This window comes from Leopardus geoffroyi, chromosome A3 (assembly GCF_018350155.1).
Source record: "Leopardus geoffroyi isolate Oge1 chromosome A3, O.geoffroyi_Oge1_pat1.0, whole genome shotgun sequence".
NCBI classification, from domain to species: Eukaryota; Metazoa; Chordata; class Mammalia; order Carnivora; family Felidae; genus Leopardus; species Leopardus geoffroyi.
In genome coordinates this window covers 113,473,784-113,489,127 of record NC_059336.1, presented here as the reverse complement: position 1 = coordinate 113,489,127, position 15,344 = coordinate 113,473,784, and the positions used below count along the sequence as shown (strand labels likewise).

The window sequence follows — 15,344 nt, the reverse complement described above, 5'->3', positions numbered from 1 at the left end:
TTTAATGGAATGTTCCAGATCCAGGAAGTATATATGGAGCCCTGAGGAATGAATAGGCATATTTTAATAACCTGAACTTGACATATCAGGTTATTTAACTTAAATGGAAGGAGACATCTTGGCTCATCTCATCAGTCAGTAATGAATCACGTGGCTTTGAATAGCTTTAGCATTTGACTCTGGAAAGTTCTGCTCTGCGATTTTAAGCAGTCTGTGGTAGAAGCTCTCTAAAACTACCACCATCTAACTAACCTTCCAAATCAACCAACTCCCTTTACTCCTTTTTAAAAATATACTGACCGATGCCCATGACATGCTGAATTTTCCTACCTGACGGTTCACCCCACACACTTTACCTCCCAGGTCTGAGTTGAATGGCTACAAAGGGTCAGTTCTTTTGTTTCTGACTAGAAATTACATCATTTAATGAAATATTATATAAACCAGTCAAAATGAGTGCAAAAAAGGGAGTTGTTTTTATGAAAATTAAATCGAATGATTTGGAAAGACCATAAAAGCAAATGACTAATATAATATTGATGGTCAGTTTAAGACAAAGTTAAGAAATTGGAAAGTAAACTATTAAAAAATCTAGAATTTGGCATTCATTTGGCTTCACAATCAAAAAATGTTTTGTAAAAATTTCCATTTGCTCATTTATTCATTCAAAAAATATCAGGTACTGACCATGAGACTAGCAATTTGCTAAGCTCTAGGGATGGGCTGCTGAGAGAGGAACGGTCCTCATGACAGGATTTCTTCCCTCTGGGAGCTCATGACCTTTTGGAGAAGTCAGACTGTCCCCTTGGACAGTTACAGTTCATTGCTGTCTGTGCCAGGCTGCTGTATACATACATTCATTGCTGTCACCATGTGGCAGGGAGTGGGATCTATCAGTCTTGTCTCGTGTCATCATGGGAGGCCTCAGTGATGGGGTAGAGTTAGAGCCTTGGGTTGAGGTATTAGGGTTGGGATGGTAAGTTGGGAAGGGGAGAGGAAAGAGCCTCGATGGAACCAGACATGTGAGAGGGAGCATGGGTTTATAAATGGAACTTCAGAGAACATGACAGCAACATTGTGCAAATCGACTAGACAGGTAGCAAGAGCTAGATCCAGAACGGCCCTTCTGCCATGATTAGATTTTGAGGTCTTCTGCAGGGGATCCTCAGAATCTCTGAAATATACAGGCTATTGATGTGTTCAGCTTTTAGCTCAAATGAGTCTATATCTCAGTAGGAATGATCTAGGAGAAACTACCTGAGAACTTTTTTTTGTATCATTCGTGTAAATAATAATGTCCGTAGATCACCTTCTAGTTTCTGTTAGACGCTCTCATTCTTCTCTGAACACAGGTACAAAACAAAAAAAAATGGGATGCTGTGTAAGATACAAAACCTGGGTAAATTTTTTTTTTCAATTTAACAGGTTATAAAATTGAAAGTTAGTATTTGTAAAAACCCATTCTTTTATCTCTCACTTTAGTAGCCTCAAACAAGGCCTGTGAGTCTAAGAGTCAAGGAGGTCAAACAGTTTCCTTACTAACTGAAGTTGCAACTCCCTGTGTAATCATGACGGCAGTGGTCATGGTCAGGTGGTTGTTCAGCCCATTTTGACTCTGAGTGTAGGTAATCTCTGTCTACACCTATGTCTACAGCCTGTGACCTGTGTGTAAAAACTTTGAGACCACCATTGTTTGGGATAGCATACCCACCAGTCTAGAGAGGCCTCTAAACTGGTTTTTCTCTGGCAATTTTGTGTTACATAGAGGCTTAAGGGCCACAATCTATCTGGGCTCTTGAGTATGTAAAGCAGCCACTGGGAGCCGTTTGTCTCACCTGAGGGTTTTCTGTTCAGATCTAGAAAGATCTGACACTGAGCTTCTCAAATATCTGTCCCTTCAACAGCTTCACAGAATAATTCAACCGTCTTTGGAATGGATAATTTCTTCATTGTGGTGATTTTGACTCTTGGTGCTGCATCTCGACCTTGAGGCTTGTCGATGACTGCTTACTACTCAGAAGGAGAAGGCTGAAAGAGTTCCCTGCTCCTTAAAAGAAACAAGACGAGGCTACAGAAATAAGCCTCACTGTGGCATATCCTCTCTGTGGCCCTATAGTTAGGTGGAAGCCATGGGAAAGTAATGATCCATGGAAGGTGGGGATAAAAGGAAGCCGTAGACGGCCCATGTAGATTTGTGTTTATAGTAGTGGTTCCCAAACATTGTCTACCCAGAATTTATCCCTTTTGGCATCTGGCTGGATTTTTACAGACCCCATTTCATTTTATTACCCAGTGTGTTTCTTCTTTCATGTTTCACAGGGAATGTTTCTCCACTCTTGTGTTAGTCCTGTGCCTCGACTGCTGTTTATTCTGCATTCTTCCCCATTCTTCCCCGGTCTCCCAGCCCCAACTCCACCCTAAACTGCCACATTTCTTTTCTTTTTTCCCCCCACCACATTATGTTTTCCTGATTTTGAAACCTTCTATTCAAAATAACTGCTTATCTTTAAAAAGTGGGAAAGCAAGTTTCATGTAATAACAAATATTAAGATATTTAGATTGCAGTTTGAAGCAAAATCAGTTATAATCCATATTTATCCCCTGGGTAAAAACTCCAGATGGAATGAGTTATACAATTAAGCAAAAAAGAGACGAAAATAATCTAACAAGCTAGCATGAAATAGGTTATTTATCAGATACTTGGAGGTATAGTAGCTTTTAAAGGAATGAAACCGAGAAACAGAGAGAAATGAGCTTAATAACTTAATTGCATGAAAAAAATAGAGTATGTGTATCCAATAAATACTAAGCTAAAAGGAACAGGAAATGTATTTATAAAGATTATTTCATCAAAGGACAAACAAGATCTTGAAATCTATTGTCCATAAAACATGAAAGTAATTAAAATCATTAAGACTCTAAGGGATACAGAAAATATATAAACACAAATAAACAGGTCAAACAAGAGGAAATAAAAACAGTAAACAAATATGTAGGGGAAATGTCAAAAATCCTTACCAAAGACACGCAAAATTAGCATTGTGATAGTATAATCTGATCACAGGTAAACTGTTACAGCTCTGAAGTGAGCATTTGGAAACTATTAAACTAGTAGAAATATTTAGAAGTGAAATCCAATTTTGACAAGATAGATGAAAATTTGATATGTCAATGATAGGTGCTGTTGATGTTAATAATATGTTTTTTCTGGAAGATTCATCTGTTGATATACTCAGCAATTCACCAACTCCACTAGATTCTACAAACAAAGTAGCAAATGAAATAATACACAGTTTAGTGCATAACCTGATTAGTTATAAGGATATGCATGTCTCTTCCTTTTCATAATGCTAGTTTAGTTTCCCCTTTTGTATGATTCCCATTGCACCCTATTCATAAAGTTGATGCTCATTTGCAGAGGCCCACGTTCACTCAGTGCTTACTGTGTGCTCACTTCTAAGTGCTTGGAATATATGACCTCATTCAAGCCAAGAACCCAGCCAAGCTGGTACAGTTTTTATTGCCACTTCATAGGTGAAGACGTGGGGGACAGAGAAGTGTTAAATAAATTGCCCAAGATCATACCCCTAATGATGATGAAGCTGGGATTTGTACCCCCTGGAGGTCTGGTTCCAGTCCCTTCCTCTTAATGCCTATGCTCTTTTGTCCTTGTCATGCTGAAGCAAATACAGTGGTATAATTGGCTCATCAATGTGTTTCTTGTTCACTGTATCACCTAGCGCATTACCTTGTGTATACTAAAGTCAATAAATACTAATTTAATGCATGAGACAATAAATACTAAGATATCCTTGATGATGTTCCTTGCAGCTTTATCTGTGATAGTTAAAAAGAAATGCAGTCTAAACCAACAGAGGAATGGCTATGTTATTTATCATCTGTCAACTTAATAGAATATTACGTAGCTCCTAAAAATGTTAAAGCTGTATAGCAATATATAGCAGGGAACAATATGGCTGTGTAGTAGCAAAAGATTGCAAATGTGAACTATAGTCATGATACCTGTCACCTGGATGTCCCTGTGGGTTTCGCCTGCTCATGGGTATGGATAATATAGTGATTGTGAAAAACCCAGAGTATGCTAGCCCAAATCCCTTACCTCCTGACACAGAAACTTCATCCCCTCTGCCCCCATTCTCCCTGCGAGTATATCTGAAAATCCCTGAGGGTGCCCCGCTTGTCACCTAGTGCAGGTGGCTGCATTCACCACATAGCATCCCTTCAGGTTTTCCTGTCTGGACCCTTCGAGGTCCACTCCAGATGGAGCCCCAGGAGAGAACCCTACCCTTCCCCTTCTCCTTCTCCAGAACTCCCAGCTCTCTGCCCTGCCTGACGCCTCTTCACATGCCATGAAAGAGCCAGACAGGTGGTAGTAGCCTGCAGAACTGGGAGAGCAGCTCTTTCTCCGACCCTGTCCTGCTGATTGGCTCCTGGGCCCTAAAGCAATTCTGCGTATGCCCACATTCTCACAAGGACCATAGATGACAGAAGCTAAGTGCCAGGAGGGCAGGGAATTTGTGTTGTTGACTTACGTTTGCCAAGCGTTTGGAATAGGACATGGCCACTGGTAGATCTACATTAAATCCTCATTGAATGAGCAGACATTAGTTTTTGACCTTCTGGCCTTCACTTCTGAGCTCACTGGGGACAAGTGATCGAGCAGCACTGGGCAATCGAACTTTCTCAGTGATGGAAATTGTCTAATGCTGTGCAGCGAGTCCTGTTCATTTCCCTTTTCATTTCAGTGTTCTTGAATCTGCCCGTAGTCTTCCTCTGATGTTTGTCCTCTGATGTCCCCGAAAACCCATGTATCTATTAAAAGAACAAGGATCCCTGGTGTGATTCAACCTATGTATTTAGATCCCTGGAAAAGTTCATGAGTCTGCCTCATCTGCAACAAGATAAACCCTCCCATCTGTGTTAAGGCTTTATTAGCAAACCCTATTATGATCAATTATGAGAAACAAGCCTCTGGAAGAAGAATTTATTTATTTATAAAACATTTTTTTTAACGTTTATTTATTTTTGTGAGAGGGAGACACAGCACAAGTGGGGGAAGGGCCGAAAGAGAGGGAGAAACAGAATCTGAAGCAGGCTCCAGGCTCTGAGCTGTCAGCAGAGAACGCAACGTGGGGCTTGAACCCACGAACCATGAGATCATACCCTGAGCAGAAGTCAGTCACTTAACCGACTGAGCCACCTAGGCACCCCTGGAAGAAGAATTTAAAAGGGCTTGAGATAAGACTGTGTTGTGTGGTGAGATTTGAGGGACATCTCTTGGGTCTTCCCTCCTAAGGGCTGTGTGGCAAGAGCACAGGACCAGGATTTAGGACACCTGCGTTCTTGTGCCATTTCTGTGACTACCCAGCCATGGTGCCCTAAGGACACTCAGTCTCTGTAGCTCACTATCTGTAGGATAAAGTGGTTGGATTAGGTTTTTGGGAGATAATTTCTAGCACCTCTGTGGAAACCTCAGTGCTTCCTGGAATCAAGATGGAAACTACAGGGGATGCTAAAGTTACCATGTATCAAGAAAAAAGAGAGTGTCTAAAGAAATGTATACATTTTGTGTTCTTTTACATTTGGAATTTTTAGGGTATTGATGTACATTTTCTTTTTTATGAGTTCTTATCTGTAAAATACCATGCGATGAGATACAGGGGATGCAAAGATGAGAACACCATGGCCTCTTGCCTACCATTTTCAAAATCAAGTACAAGAAGGAAGAACAAAAAATGATTCTAATACAAGGCAGAGTGATAAGTGACACAAGTTGTTAGGTGCTCCCATGAAGTGGCAAATGGCTCTACAATTCTTTCTTCTTATGCATCATGCTCCTTTCTTTGGAGGACCATTCCCTTTTTTGGAGGCCATATTTGAACCAGACTTTCAAGGGCTGCAAGAATTTGGATTTGCTGTGATGTCAGAGGTTTTAACGCAACTTCGTGTCCTCAAGACAGATATGTATTGTCAAGGCTTTGACTTTGCAAATATTTTAAAATTCTAAATTCAGATTTAATTTAAGTCCTTTCTGTGATTTGCTGTGATGTCAGAGGTTTTAACGCAACTTCGTGTCCTCAAGACAGATATGTATTGTCAAGGCTTTGACTTTGCAAATATTTTAAAATTCTAAATTCAGATTTAATTTAAGTCCTTTCCTGAGGTTCAGGAATAGGCAAATAACAAGCAGGTAGTACTGAACTTACTGAGAGTACGAATTTGGTCTCTTGAGACACCACAGAGCTTGCAAATTAGCATAAAATAAATGAAAAAGGTTTTAACCTTTATTTGTAATGCTGTTGTATGTAGCTTAAGCGGTAGTACTTGCTACAAGGCTTAAGTGGTTTTGCTTGGTTCTTGGGAGAGCATTTTGCAATGATATCAAAGACAATGCCAGGCTGCAGTAATTAAGATGGCATTGGTTCTATGCAGATTTTTGCAGCGGTACTGTTGTAGAATATAGGGTCTCTGAGGATGAAGCCTGTTACCATGTTTATGAAACCTGTTTCACTGTCCATTAGAGGGGCAGGATTACCATTTCCCCAAAGGGGTATGTTTATATAATTCTCCCAAATGAAGTCTGCTTTTCTTAACTCCATGAGCATTTTATTAACTGCTTTGGCAATAAGAATGAAACTTACATTTGAATTGGTGTCTGATTATGCATTATAATTCAGTAAAATACACCACTTAACAGAATAACCTCAGTCACATCTACGCAAATTGCAAGGGTCTGGATACACGTTCTTCCCATTTTAAAATTTAAGCCCTGCCATTCACAGGAGATGAGATGAGGAGATCTGGATGGCACTGTGTTAACTAACTTGGTTAGACTTTTGAGAACCAGAATTTCAGGAGTGGAAAAAACCCCTGTAGATTGGATCATGGAGCTGTCCCTTTTTGCAGATGGGGACACCGTAACCCACAAAATGAAAAAATCTGCTTCAGTTTTCAAAGATTGTTTCTATAGGATACCCACCCACCCCAAGGTGTCTAGGATTCTTGTGTTTACTTTGCAGTCTGCAAATGCTGCTGTGTTCCCCCCCCCCCCGCCCCCCCCCAAAGATTAAAGAGCCCTGGTGTTTGGGAATTTTTAGGAGATAGCTACACTGACAGCTTCTGTGTGTGAAGGGTATGAAATAGAATTTTGTGATATCCTCGGTAAGTGGAGCTCTTTAGGTTATGCAGAGTATTAGAGCAGATCACATTTGATAGCTCGCTGCTTTGGTGAGGTTGATGATAAAGGGACAGAAAGCCATAAACAAAGCTGAGATGATGAATGGCTTCATCCCAAATTGGAAGCTCTAGAGTGCATGTGTATGGCACGGCTTCGAATCTCCTGGATTATAAACAGAACAGGGTACTGAAGCATTTGCTAATGCACACAGCATTAAAAACTAATGACATTCTTGGAATTCTTGTTTGTTTAAAGGTTGATATTTTGCATTTGTTGAGATCTGCATTGCCTTTAACTGGAGCCCGGTAACACAAGCCAGTATTTGATAAGTGGGGATGGGATGCATATGGTCTTCCTAATTACCGAAGCAGGTGAAACAAAGAGATTCCCTCTGGTGGGGAGAGTGTGGTGGGCGCGTTTTTTTTTTTTTTTTTTTTTTAAATTTTTTTTTTTCAACGTTTATTTATTTTTGGGACAGAGAGAGACAGAGCATGAACGGGGGAGGGGCAGAGAGAGAGGGAGACACAGAATCGGAAACAGGCTCCAGGCTCTGAGCCATCAGCCCAGAGCCCGACGCGGGGCTCGAACTCACGGACCGCGAGATCGTGACCTGGCTGAAGTCGGACGCTTAACCGACTGCGTGTGGGCGCGTTTTTAACAAGAGCTTTGCCCTTTTGCCTAAGGTTTCCTTGGACTCTGTTGTTCCCGTTTGCACGTATTACCAAGAGCACGGATCTCTTCTCTCACATGTTAAAAAAAATCCTCTTACTAATGGAATGATTCTATATTTAATGAGTTTTAAATTAAACCTTCTGGAATTTAACTTCAATCTAGCTAAATAGTTACTGAAAAGTGTAAAGTGAGATCCAGGAACTCAATGCACATTTACAGTGCACATTTCATGTGTATACAATAGAAGATCCTACTTTTTGTTACTTAACCCTTCCTCTTTCTTTTTGCCTGGTTCAGACTCCTGTAATTGCTATCCGCCCTGGCCCTGAGCTGTAAGTTTTTATTTATACTTTTTCTGTTTCACTGTATCTACTTTTATTGGTTCCCCTATATCCTTGTGAGAAGAGACCGGAAGTTGACCTGTATTGGTCCTTCCACCCCAGATATTCTCACTTTGTCCTGGCCTTCCACACTTGTGCCGCATCAGTCTCCTTTTGGGTTCTAGGCCTTTCTAAGCCCTCAGGATCTTGGCTCCTGTTATTTCTTCTTTTTGCAAACACTCTTCTGCCAGCTTGTTACATCACTGGGTTCTTCTCCTCTTAGGCTTAAAGGCCACCTCCTTGGACAGGTTGTTCTGGCCACTGGATCTCACATGTATTCTTGGTGGAGTCTGGGAGTCAGTAGAAGTTAGTGGACAGATAACCAAGAACTGGCTGTAGGCAATTTTAGAACACAATAATTGTAAGTCTCTACGTTCTGTAAAACCCACACTTAGATTTTAGTAAATGCCCACTAATCTCTGTGCTTTCTCCCTTGGCTCCTGTGTTGGGCTGGGCCCCCTCAGTTCGCCATCTTTCTGGCGTCAGAAGGATGTGACCAGCATCTTCGCTTTCAGCTCCAGGTTTTGTTTTGTTTGTTTTCATTTTGTTTTCTAGTGCTGCCTACTGAATTCAAAGGCAAACATTCAAGTTGTTTATTTATATATATATAAAGAAAACAGTGGACTAGGTTCTTAAAGTGTAGTTTGTAGCATCTAATTATCATCTAATGTTTGTTACCCAAAAGCTTTAAACAACTACACTGTTCACCCACTTTCTGGCAGTGTAGGCATGTTTGGGGGAAGAAATAAAGTGATAACTTTTACTTTCTAAAAATATTGTGTGTGTGTGTGTGTGTGTGTGTGTGTGTGTGTGTGTGTGTGTGTGTGTGTTTTAAGTACTCCAAGGGATATCAAGAAAAATGCTGAAACCCTTTAAGGGAACATTATTCTTCTAATCAGAGACAAGTGGGAAACTTTAAGTAGTTCTTCAAATCAAAGTCATGTGTGTGTCTGTTCTGTGAAATGACAGATGTAGGTTTTTCTTCAGATAGAGGTTTGTTTTCCCTGTCCCGCCTTAGCAGCAATAACTTGAAACGGTCTGTCTGCTGGCACAAGAATCAAGGGGGTGGGTGGAGGGGCCTGGACGTTGCTGCAGGAAAGTCAAGTACATTCCTAGGGCGCCTTTTGGGGACAAGCAGCTCAAGTATTTTTATAGTCAACTGAGATAACAGGAAAGAGAGAATATGGCTTTTTTAGTATGCGTCTTGAGAAAACTCATTTGGCGCATATTTGTATACAAATTGTTAATATCTATCCATTGAACTTCCAGCTTGTGGCGAAAAATGTGACTGTTGGGTCATCCCGATTTTTTGAGTACTGCAAGTTGTTTTCTAGACCAGAGGGAATGGTGGAACACACTCAAATACTTGACAAATTTAAAACCTCCAACTTCCTGTTCTTCCAACATGGAGCCTTTGGCTCATTTTGACCTGGTATAGTAGTAGTGTGAGATACATTGAGTGGTTGTCATGAAATCACACATTCTGGAATAACAGGCCGAGGACCCATATACCTCTTGTTCTTTGCAGTAGGTCCTAGGTGGCCATGTGATGCAGTATCGTGAATTATGGTGATGGCCGGCAAAATGTCAGGCCGCCACGGAGATGGGATTTGTTAGCATTCTGCGTTACACCTCCTGGTTACACGTTCTAAAATATATGTGCCATAGCTAGACTTACAACCAGACTTCTCAAGTCAGCCTTAAAGATAACTTAGTCTTTTTCCTCTTCATGTGTTGAGATTTTTCTAGAACACTGGCAGCACAGACTGTATATCACTAGATGATTGTTTTGAGAGCGGCGTGAATTTGGAAACAGAAAGAAACGATTCATAGTTAAATCCTGAAGTTGTAGATTGATTTTTAAATTTGTTTTCTTTGACATAAAAGACTATTGAACTATAAAAAGAGTGCCTGCCACAAAGCACTGAATGTGTAGTTACTGAATTGAGGCAAAGAATTTGATATTGTAATTTAGATTTTAGAAAATGCTGGAACAGGCTAATAGATAGTTTACCTCTCAATCATAAATAGTTATAAATAGTGCCCTCTCACTGGTTAGAATAAGGCAGGCAGAAACTTTCCTTTATGAACAGAGAGAGACACACAAGGTTACTAGACCTCTATTCTGGATTATTGCTGTATCCTCTTAGACTGGTGCATCCTTGAAACACTTATGTGAAACCTGCCTCAGGGTTTTAAAGGTAGATTTAAACAAAACTAATTAAATTCATATTAGATTTCAAAATCTGTTGATACGGGAAATGTCTCACAGAAGTGAATTGGTTAACGTTTCTTTGAAGAGAAAAGATGGTTACAGACAGAGATGAAGTTATATTAGTATAGATCCTAGGGAATCTACCTTACATGCTACTATGGGACCACATAACTGAAACTGTGCAAAATGACCTTAATAATCAGTAGGAAAATGACCAGTTCCGTGACCTTTAAAATTTTTTTGTCAAAACACGAAAGCTTCCTCATTGTAAGTTATAAATGTATAGGGGAATGCAAAAAAAGAAGTGCAACTAATGTTAATGCCCTCTAATTTAAAATGTTAGAAACACTAAGAATTAGTGTTTTATTTCTTTGAGTAGAACTTATCAAGAGTAGTTTGAATAGTTTGCTTTCATCTCGTTGTGTAACTTACGACGTGGAGTATCTTTTCTCTGCTACAGTGACTTGTCCTGGTCCTTCCTGAGTTTGGATCCACTCCCAACATGTTATCTTTGGTGCTTTCACAGCTGTGAACTGAGCGTTCCTTCCATGTCACTTCCTCTGGGACATCTTCATTTTTTTCCCTCATCACCACTTTCCAATTTCAGTTCCACTGTTACCACTTTTTATTTCTTCGTTACACTTTGATTTTGTGTTGGCCCCATACCCTCTTTTGATTATGCACTTGTGTAAAAATGTCCTATGAGTTTATTACCCTGAGATGAGGGGGCAATGCACCTCCCTGTTTGCTGTCTGTGCACGAATTGAACAATATATGTGCCGGGACCAGTTGCCGACAGACTTGGAAGAAGCACGACTGATGAGAGCTCATGCTCCACGAGTGTCATTCACGCAGGAAAAAGCTAGCAGTAGTTTGTGCTTTATGTAATTCAGCATTAATATACTGTGACAATTAAAGCTGGAACTGTGTCATTGGGGAGACTGGTGTTACGTAACTAAACTGTGGCCACTGAGATCCAAGAGTACTGGAACTATGCAAAGTGAAGAGTGCCTTATTCTGGTCAATTGTTTGTAGTATATTTAAATCTTGGCCTGGCTCTCCTTGCCCATTACATGTTGAGCACACCCACTGTAGCCAAGTGTTCTAGAAATTGAAATCGGAAGTGAACTAGGACTAATCAAGTGTTTGACTCAACATGGAGTCAGCTTTGACTTCTCTTCCCTAGCACCTCAGGCACTGGAGAAAGCATATGTCACATTCCATCCAGCATGGGCAGGCCCCGGACACAGTTTCTAGGCAGCTACGTTGGTCATTTTCCTGACTCTTTCCTTCCTCCTCCGTCGTCTCCTCTCTTCTGCAGCCCGTTTGTCACTTCCTGTGTCCCATCTCCATGCTGTACTGATTTCTCCTTCTATCATTGTATTTGTGTATGACTCTGGTCTCATTGCTGTGATCCTAATCTGGGTGTTTGTCAACTTGTATTTCAAGTAGTGCCCTAACTGAATTCCCCACCTTCACTCACTATTCCAACTACTCTCACATGCCATCACAAGAGGAGTCTTCCTGGAACAGTCTTTGAGTCTTCCTGAATTCTCTCCTTGAAGCTTCCGAGCTCCCTTACTGATTGTAGAATAAAACCCACATTTCTTACCAGGAGGACTTTAAGAGCTTGCATTGTCTGACTTGACTCAACCCATTTTATCACTTGACCCCTTGCCTCAGGAACCCAAGGTTTTAACAAGACAGCCATACTCATTATCTCCCAAATATGCCTGCCTCCTTCTTTACACACATTATTTTCCCAAAAGGCTCTTCTGTGTTTATGAATCTTGCCCAGTTTCAAAGACTTATCCCAAAGTCCCAAAGACTTATCCCTGTAAAGTCTATTGTGACTTTCCCAGAAATGAGTTTTCTCTTCTCTGATATTCCACAGGATTTACGTTTTATATTTTCCGATTGTCACTTATATGCTGATCTGTAATGATAGTTACCATGTATTAGCTCCTCGGTTTTTTTTTTTGTTCTTGAAGGGCAGGGACTGAATCTTCTGTGGTACCTAGAATGGTATTTGCCAAAGTGGTAGGCATGAATTGTTTCATTGCTTCATCCAGTATTTTATTGATCTCCAGCTTTCTTCTTCTTTTTTTAATGTTTGTTTATTTATTTAGAGAGCAGGGGAGGGGCAGAGAGAGAGGGAGAGAGAGAATCGCAAGCAGGCTCTACACTCTCAGCACAGAGGTGGACATGGTTACAGTCTCATGAACCGTCAGATCATGACCTGAGCCGAAATCAAGAGTTGGATGTTTAATTGACTGAGCCTCCCAGGTGCCTCTCCAGCTTTCTTCTAAAAGCTGAACTACATGCTGGAAGTAAAACATACCAAGAGGAAACCCGTGATCGCAGAACTCTAGTTGAATGAGGCATACAGAAAGGTAGTCAGACAACTAACTCATGCAGTAGTAAGCTCAGTGAGCTTACTTGTGATGAGTAGCCAATGAGAACCCATGGAGGTCCAGAGGAGGGGTACCAAACCCAGATGAAGGACAATTGGAAATGCTTCTAGAAGAGGTGAGGGTTAAACAGAGTCTAAAAGATAAGTAGGAGTTAGGTAGCTGAGGGGGACAGAAGGGAAAGAGGGTTCAAGCCAAGGACACAGGGTGGATAAAGCCCAAGAGGTTCTCTGCAAACTGAAGAAATGAAGGAAAGTCAGTGTAGTGGAGTAAAAGAGAATGAGGTGAGATTTATAAGTGATAAAGCTTCACAAGGAACAGAGGTCCTGTGATGAGAGAGAAATGGACGTACTTGATGAATGTTGACAAGGGAGGAGTTCTAGGCCTGGACGTTTGGATGGGTGAAATGGGGGAGCAGCAGTCTGGTTTCTGTTAAGGACCACTTGGTGAATGGAAGTATTGGGGGAAGGTGAGGAGTTCGATTTTGGACCTTTCCAGTTTGAGTCACGTGTGGAATATCTACACGAAGATACATTGTAGTAGACGGTTTGGAACTCAGCAGAAAGCTTTGGTTAGGAAATACCAATTTGGATGACATCACCATCTAACACAGTAAAATCATAGAAACAGCGTGTGTAGAATTAGTAAGGACAAGAGGTTAAGAATAAGCCTTAAAGCATACGAGTACTTAAAAGGCATAGAAATGGAGTCTACAAAGAATATTTCTGCAATGGTCTGAGAGGAAGGAGCACGAATAGATGAGTGAGATGTGATGGAAACCAAGGGAAAAATGAAATCCATCTATTGGGTTTAGCAACATAGAGCCCGTGAGTGATCTTGGTAAGAGTAGTGTCATGTAGAAGAGAGGTAGGGAGAGGGAAGCACAGCCTGGTCCAAGCTAGATGGTAGTGTGTCAAGGCAGTTCATTTGAAAGGTTGGTCTTAAAAGAGGAGAAGACTTAAAAGAGAGTAGAAGCTGGAGGGAAATGGAGTTGAGGCACTTTTACTGTTCAAGTTGGTAGGAGTCTGATTATGTTAAGAGGCTGATAGGAAGAATTTTAGTTAATTAGGAGGTTGACTAAAAGCTGAATTTCGCCAGAATTTAAAACTCTTCTTAAAATTCTTTACCCCACGTGTCCTTTTATCTTTCTTTATTCTTAATCAGTTAAAGCCCATACTACTAATCACTCTGGTACTTCTCAGTTTCACTGTGGTCTATCCCAAGGAGATTGCATATTCCTATAAAGCAGGATTCAGGCTCTTCTCCTCCCTGATTCTGGGTAGCACTTAGTTCCATGTCTTACGAAGAGAATACCCGTATCAAGAGATGCTTTTAACACTCATTTGTTTCTTTGTTTATTCTTTGAGGAAATAATGTCTGCTGTGTGCCAGGAATTACTCTAGGTGCTGAGGATATAAAAATCACTAAGCTAGACAGATCACTTTTTCCCAAGGACTTTATAGTCTATGGAGACAGTTAACAAACAAGTAATACACTACAAAATCAAGGTAATTATAGGATGCAACAGATACTGAAAAAGACACTGTGATAGATAAAAATCCTGAGTGGCTACTTTGAATTCTTCCCCTTGTCAGGGAGAACAACCACAAGCAATTGGAGAGTTAAATGACTTTAGGTGGGAAGAAAAAGATAGTAATAGTCCATTGTTTTCATAGTGTAGTGACTTCTTTGTTGACTGTTACTAAAGTCATCAGGAATATGATGATTATCATGGGCTGTGGGTTTTGGGGATTCTGTTGATTGGTTGTTACTTAGCATTTCAGAAACTACCCATCTCTCCCCATTTTCTCTTTTCCCTTGTAGTAATTTGCCATCTTCCATGTATGAATGGTGGCCAGTGCAGTTCAAGAGACAAATGCCAGTGCCCTCCAAATTTCACAGGGAAGCTTTGTCAGATCCCGGTCCATGGTGCCAGTGTGCCTAAACTTTACCAGCATTCTCAGCAGTCAGGCAAGGCATTGGGAACGCACGTCGTCCACTCTACACATACCTTGCCTCTGACCATGACTAGCCAACAAGGAGTCAAAGGTAAGGTTATTTATTTTCTTTTTGCCCATTCATCAGATGTCTGTTAACCTGCCTAACTCATGTGGAAGCACGTATCTGCAGATGGCGGGACTGGTATTGAAACAGAAAGAAGTATGTGATCTGTGGCCTGGGAAATGGTGGCAGGGAAAGAATATGGGCTCAGGTATGTGGCTGCAGTACTTTCTAGGCCATAGAGATTTAGTATCTAGGAAATAAAGTAAAAAGGAGCCCATCCTTTTATGCTGGCTCTTAGCACCAAGAGCTGTTACATTCATGTTTCTGGCAGGGCCTAGGAAATAGAAAGATGAGCAAGGCAGTGTTCAGACTCATATAGGACTAATGAGCTAGTGGATTGCCTAGTACCTGCTGGTGAGTATCGAGTTTATTTTGTAGTTGAAGAGCGCTTGGTTTTAGTTATA

The 15,344-nt window shown here is 40.8% G+C and overlaps 1 protein-coding gene across 15 annotated transcripts in view; it reads left to right on the top strand.

Annotated features, from left to right (window-relative positions):
- LTBP1 (latent transforming growth factor beta binding protein 1) overlaps positions 1 to 15,344 on the top strand; it is a 402,947-nt gene that overhangs the window by 193,699 nt on the left and 193,904 nt on the right. For all 15 annotated transcript variants that reach the window (XM_045447182.1, XM_045447179.1, XM_045447178.1 and 12 more), the window contains one exon: positions 14,701 to 14,925. In XM_045447182.1, the coding sequence (XP_045303138.1) occupies positions 14,701 to 14,925 (225 nt within the window). The remainder of the gene's footprint in view (positions 1 to 14,700; positions 14,926 to 15,344) is intronic.